This window comes from Coturnix japonica, chromosome 5 (genome assembly GCF_001577835.2).
Source record: "Coturnix japonica isolate 7356 chromosome 5, Coturnix japonica 2.1, whole genome shotgun sequence".
NCBI lineage: Eukaryota > Metazoa > Chordata > Aves > Galliformes > Phasianidae > Coturnix > Coturnix japonica.
Genome location: NC_029520.1, coordinates 10,440,493 through 10,446,709, shown reverse-complemented (window position 1 = coordinate 10,446,709; position 6,217 = coordinate 10,440,493). Strand labels below are relative to the sequence as shown.

General features: G+C 48.3%; 1 protein-coding gene across 1 annotated transcript; it reads left to right on the top strand.

The window, feature by feature from the left end:
- Positions 1 to 429: 429 nt before the first annotated feature.
- Positions 430 to 5,591, top strand: LOC107314558 (cytosolic 5'-nucleotidase 1A-like). Its single transcript, XM_015863898.2, has 7 exons — positions 430 to 566; positions 2,099 to 2,157; positions 2,752 to 2,919; positions 3,092 to 3,221; positions 3,391 to 3,513; positions 4,541 to 4,719; positions 4,953 to 5,591. The coding sequence occupies exons 2-7, from the start codon at positions 2,113 to 2,115 to the stop codon at positions 5,253 to 5,255; spliced, it is 948 nt and encodes a 315-aa protein (XP_015719384.1). The 5' UTR covers positions 430 to 566; positions 2,099 to 2,112; the 3' UTR covers positions 5,256 to 5,591.
- Positions 5,592 to 6,217: the final 626 nt, after the last annotated feature.

The following is a 6,217-nucleotide window of genomic DNA, read 5'->3' as shown; positions in this document are numbered from 1 at the left end:
AAAGAGGGTTTGCATGTGTATGCTGAGAACTTCAGTGGTGCTGTCTTGCAGAAGCGAAGCATTTAGTGAAGCAGTATCGCATGGCAGCAAGACCCTTGTTGCAGCCCATGCTCTGAGAGGTGGTTTAATAACACGTGGCAATAACCCCAGCTTTCTGCAAAGGGGTCTAAAAATGGCATATCAAAATTACAAATGTAGCAGGCCCTGTGCACACCCCAGAGCCTCCTGAATAGGGACTTCTGTGCTTTTAGGTTAAAAACAGGACAGCTATGCACGCAAGGGCTAGGAAATTAGAGATGTACCTACAGAAATAAACCTAATTGCAGTGCTTGTGGGTAGCGAGCACAAATAGAATAAAAGCTGGCCAGGAGGCCAATGTAGAAATGCAGCCAGGCATGCAGCCAGCCCACAGTGCTGACTACAAATCCCATCACGCCAGGGGAAGGGCTGTGCCTAGCACGCAGCTGCCTGCTTCCTGCTGGCTCCAGAGAGATATAAGCAACAGCACCTGGGTGAAGTGGGGCAGAGGAGTGGATGCTGCATTAGACGAGGAGACAGCGCTGGTGGTGAGTTTGGACCTTTGTTCTAGCAAGCCTCAGCTGCTTCTTTTCCAGCTGGAGGCACGCCGCATTTGCTCTTTGCTACACTGCAGGGAGCTGCAAGCATCCACCGCTGATGCTTTTCTATGTGTATATATATATATATATATATATACACACACAGTACTGTGTGCATGTGTAGCAATACATGTATCTGTATAAAAGCTGTATGTAAACAATACTATAGGCAGATGAAGAGGAATGAGAAATCAGGCTTGGTCTTCCTGATTTCAAGGGAAGGAGTAAAAATTAATAGGCTTTCTCTCCCCCGGCAAAGAGCATCTTGGCTCCACCTCTCGTTTCACTTTCACTTTAAGAAAAGGGAAGAGGAGCCCCAAAAACACAGTATGTGCTAAGAGCTCCCACTTGGATAGACTCTCTCCAGGGGACATTTGTACCTTCTGAGATATGGGCTGGAGTCTGTTACCCCACAACTATGTGGGAGGAGAGCCTTCCCCACACAGGATATGGGTGGAGGAAGCGGGGTGATGCTTTGCAACACAGAGAAATATCAAGCTCCTCTGGCAGATCATGCACCTATATATGCTACATAGAGAATCTGTGATATATAAAACCTGTGATATATAATATATATATGTATATATGTCCCTTAATATATTTTCTTTCCTGCATACCTCCAAAGGGATCGGTGGATGGGAGGTGTCAGCTCTTCCAGGGTCTAACAGTGGTTGCTCAGCTCAGCTGCATGAGCAGATCAAGGGCAGAAATGCAGCCAAAAGGTGAATTCCAGCCATGCAGTAGTGGTTCAATGAAGTGGGCATGTCAGGCTTAATAAAAAGCCTGAAAAACTGAGGTGAGGCAGAGGAAGCCTGAAGTCCTCCAGCAGCAAGCACAGCAGGACAACAAGGAGGGGGAAGTCTACACTGCACTTTCCTTCTGGTCTAGGCACACACAGCCTCCCACTCCATTGATCAAGCAGTGCATTAAATGGGACACGAGGTTTTAACTCCCTTGCCAACTGCAGCACATATGCGCAGAGCCATTATTGACTCCTCTACGCCTCAGAGAAACCCCATGGCATATCTGTAGGAGCTGTGGGAATGGGAGCCATTCCCAATCCACACGCTGAATCCCTCAAGTCCAGTTATAGCACCAATCAGTGCAGAGAAATGAAGCATATGATGAGATGGTTACAGAAGCCACAGGACCTGGTGTTCAGAAATAGCAGCACACAGCATCCCAGGACTGCAGTCTGCCAGACAAGGGTAAAGCCAGCCCTCACAGATATCTGTGGTGTAAGGCATCCTGCATGTGCAGGATTGGCGAGCTCTTGCTCACCACACATATCAACTTGTGTCTTTAACATCTGCAAGCAATCCTCAGCACAGCAACCTTGTTTATATGTAGATAGAAAATCATCTTTCAGACAAAAACTACCAGGAATCACAGTAAAGAAGCAAGCTAGAAACCTACCTGCAGGATCTTTCATGTCTTTTATTACATGCATCAGTTCAATTCTACATTTTCTCTCATTTGAGGCTGAAATTGGAAGATGGCAGAGCCTGAAAGCACAGTCATCAATACTGACGTGAAACAGGTAAGAGTCGCTCATTACAAATGCAGATGCCTAATTTCCAAAGCACATTTTGAAATGCCACTGCAGGAGATGACACAACCTGAAACTTTGGTGGCCGAATTTTTTTATGCCTTGGGTTGCACAAGTGACACATTTACACATGTTTAATTTTGGAGCGGCCAAAGAGAAAACAGTAGTACAAAGACAGCTTTCATCAGTCTCTCCAGAGTGGAGATAAAATAAGAATCAAAGCACCAGGACATGCAGGGAATGCCAGCAATGCCCAGCTCAGTACGAGCAGATAACTACAGTGACTACAGCTGTGCTGTGCCGCAGATGCACAAATTATGAAGCAATCCTCTTCCACATGAGCTGTCCTTAGAGCACATTGCACTTACCAGACAGGTTGGCATTTCACAACTGCCTGTTCCAACCTCAGTGACCTGCAGATGAAGATCAGGCTTTGTACCTCTTCACCAAAGTCTCTCTGGCATCAGAGCCAGGAACCATGGACATGAGTGATGCTTCCAACACCCAGCCCCACCATGTCAGACCATTCCATCCCAAGGCTCTTCCATTGAGATCCCCCAAACCTTATTTGATCTCACCTTGCAGAAAGATCCAAGTGAGGCACTGGTCATTGCAGTGACCACCAGAGCTATCTTCAACTTGGAGGAGGAGCACCAGCTCTACCTGGAGAAAGGAAAGGAGGAATATGTGAGGCACCAACAAGCCAACCAGGACAAGCCCCTGCCTCCAGGCACAGCCTTTGCCTTCATCCAGGTGAGCTTCAGGGCACACATCGCTCACAGTACAGGCTGAAAACAGCCTTCCTGCCCCCAGGTCTCACCCCTCCTGGCTCCCACCCACCCACCCCATCTGACGACCACATGATTTCCAAACAACCCTGCAAAGCCATCAGTGGTGTGCATTATAAAATGGTCTGTTCCCACAGGCAGCACAGTATGTGAATAAGAAGATCCTAGAGAGTAACCCAATGGAGAAGGGCCTCTTTGACATCCTGGTGCTCTCCAACAACAGCCCAGAGAGTGGCATGCGCATCATCAACAGTGTCAAGCACTACGGTAAGGATGCCCATCCCTGGGGGTCTGCCCCCTCAGTGTCCTCTCCCCAGCACTGCATCTATGGGAAATGCAGAGCCAGGGAAAACATGCAGAGACCTAGAGAGATGAAGGGATGCTGCAAGGAGGACACAGCCCCATAATGGACTTTGTTCATGTTCTCTGTCCCAAGGCCTGGAGATTTCCAAGTTCTGCTTTGTCAGTGATGAGGACTCCACACAGTACCTGAAGTCCCATGGGGTGAAGCTGTTCCTGTCAGCTGACAGGACAGATGTCTGCAATGCCCTCCGAAGAGGTTCGTCTTTCTCTTCATCCCACCTCCCCAAATCCACCACACTGTTTCCAAGTGGCCCTGAACCAAGAAGCAATGCCAGAGTTCATCCTGTTATGTGGGAGCGGGGACAAATGGCATCTTGGTCACCAACATAGTCTTTAGTTGTTCCATTTTTTTCAGTTTCCATCTGTAGCCTACAAACACCAGGGCTTGTCAGAAGCCTTCACCATTATCTGAATTGATTGCATGCTCCATGTATAATTCTGACTGCAGATCTGCCATGGGCTGGTCATTCCATGCCTGGTGTTTAAACCTTTCAATGACTTCCAGGGTTTTGTGAGGATGCCATAGTAGTTTCCTTTTTTGGTACATACAGAAAGAAGTAAGCACATGCTTGACCTGGATCTCAGTATCTGCAGTTCCTGACAGCTCTAATGGGGTTAATCTCCTTATTAATTTGATTTGGTATGAGCACATAGGTTGGCCAGGGTCCTTCAGGTCAGGAGCAATCCAACCAGAGCCCAGACTTCCCTTAGCTATGAATCTTGAAGCCTCATGATGATCATCATTGTTCTAACAAGTGTCTCATCTGGGGCCTCAGCCCACGGATGAGAGCAGTCAGGAGCAGCTTGTAGGAAGAGACCTGTAATTAAGCCAATTACCCCAATCAACTGGAGGTGCCAGTCCTTATTACTCACAGCACAGAGTGCTAAATCTGGGCATTAGCACCAGGCTTGGCAGAGAGACTTAACACCAGGAGGAGGGCTTCTCATGCATTAACACCCCAGCAGTTATCCCAGCAGCCCTCAGCATCTATCCAGTCAAATCAGCAGCTCTTTCTTATGCTCCCTAAGTAATTCAGCCCTTGAAAGGCCAGGGTGACCCTCATGGAAAGTATCCTTGATCAGAGCCCAACCACACCAGTGTCTTCTCGTAAGACATCTGTGGTGTTAGATATGACCACAGAGAAGACCTGTCCATGTGCAAGATGCCTAAGGACGTGGCATCTCTTATGTCCTCCACAAACCCATCTTGCTTCATCTCACAGGGGTCTCAGCAGCACTCATCTTCCAGCAGGAGGTGCAGGCCACCAGCACCCCACTGCGTGTGGCCTTTGATGGAGACGCTGTGCTTTTCTCTGATGAGACGGACCAGATCTTCAGGGAGCAGGGCCTGGAGGGAGCCATGCAGTATGAGCGGGCAATGGAGGCTGTGCCTATAGGAGAGGTGAGCAAGGTGACCACAGTAAGCATGTCCTCTGTTAGGGCTTCGCCACAGGCAGCAAAAAAAAAAACAAACAAACCACGTATTATTATGAGTTTCCTTTGCATTTACCAGTCCTCAGTCCCTAGGGTGCCTGATTTGGAGTCCCACTAATATGTGGAAAAAGCAGATTGAACAGGCTGAGCAGATGTTTCCATGTTTCCTATGCACTCTCAGGTGTCTTGGTATGTTTGCAGGGTCCCATGAAAGCCTTTGCCATGCACCTGGGGAAGATACGCAAGAAATTCAGCCAGGAGGAATCCCCCATTCGGACCTACCTGGTGACAGCTCGCAGTGGCCGGGACATGGGCATCCGAGCCATCAAGACACTCCGGGAATGGGGTCTGGCCATCGATGAAGCCTTTTTCATGGATGGGGCTCCCAAGGGTCCCATTCTTGCTCAAATCCAGCCCCATATTTTCTTTGATGATGGCCTTCATAACATCCAGGGGGCTCAAGATGTGGGTGTGCCCTCTGCATGGGTCCCCTCGTGCTGCTGATGAACTAAAAACCTGCAGCCTTCCTTCCTCCTCTCCCATAGATAGGAGGAGCCAGCTGAAAGCAAACCTGGTGGAAGGTGAAGGAACCTGCAACAAGAACTCCAGGGGATGAGAGTATTGCACAGGAACACTAGCTATAAGGGAAGACTGGATGCTGAGTCCTGCTCCTGACACAACATCCTCCAGGCCTCAAAAGCCAAGGGATACAACCACTGCAGGAAGAACAAACACCCTCTTAGGAGACCCACACAGCCCCTGGAGCAGCAGCAGCAAGACCAGGGACAAGGTTGCAATACAGGTCCCTCCAGGAGAGGGCACTGGAGACAATCGCCTGCAGCAGCAACCAGATATAGAGTAGTACTACAGGCAAATACTCCACACCTCCAAACAGCAAGGGTCAAAGCCTGAGCTTAAATAGGGATGTGGGTGGAGGGCATAGGTGGGGGTTCTAGGTGTGGCTGTTTAGGATAGATGGGTCCTGAGAGCCCTACCCTGACGACCCTGAGTAGGGATGTCTTTTCTTTGTCAGTTTTGACTATGCTTCTAATGTTTCCAGTCAGAAAGCAACCCCCAAAGCTTCCCCTGCAGTGAGTTTCCCCTTTTTTCCCTAGGGCTGGATGTTAGGAACTGCCACTAGAGGCTACTGCACTGCCTTGCTGTCTCCCCTGCTATGGGGGAACATGGTGGGTCCCAAAAACCATCACCGAAAAACAACCATTTGGCCCCTGCTCTATCTTGAAACTGGAAGTTCTCTGCACTGTGTTAACTTTCCACCCATTTCTTCAAAAGGGAAAACAAAACAAATAAATAAATAAACTGAAATACAGATTTTAAGGCAGACTACAGAGAAATTATATATATATATATATTATATATATATATATATTGCTGTTTTCAAAGGATTTGTCACTCTCACTGATGCTTTTTCCCCTCCCAGTAAACAAGTAAATAACAGTTGTATG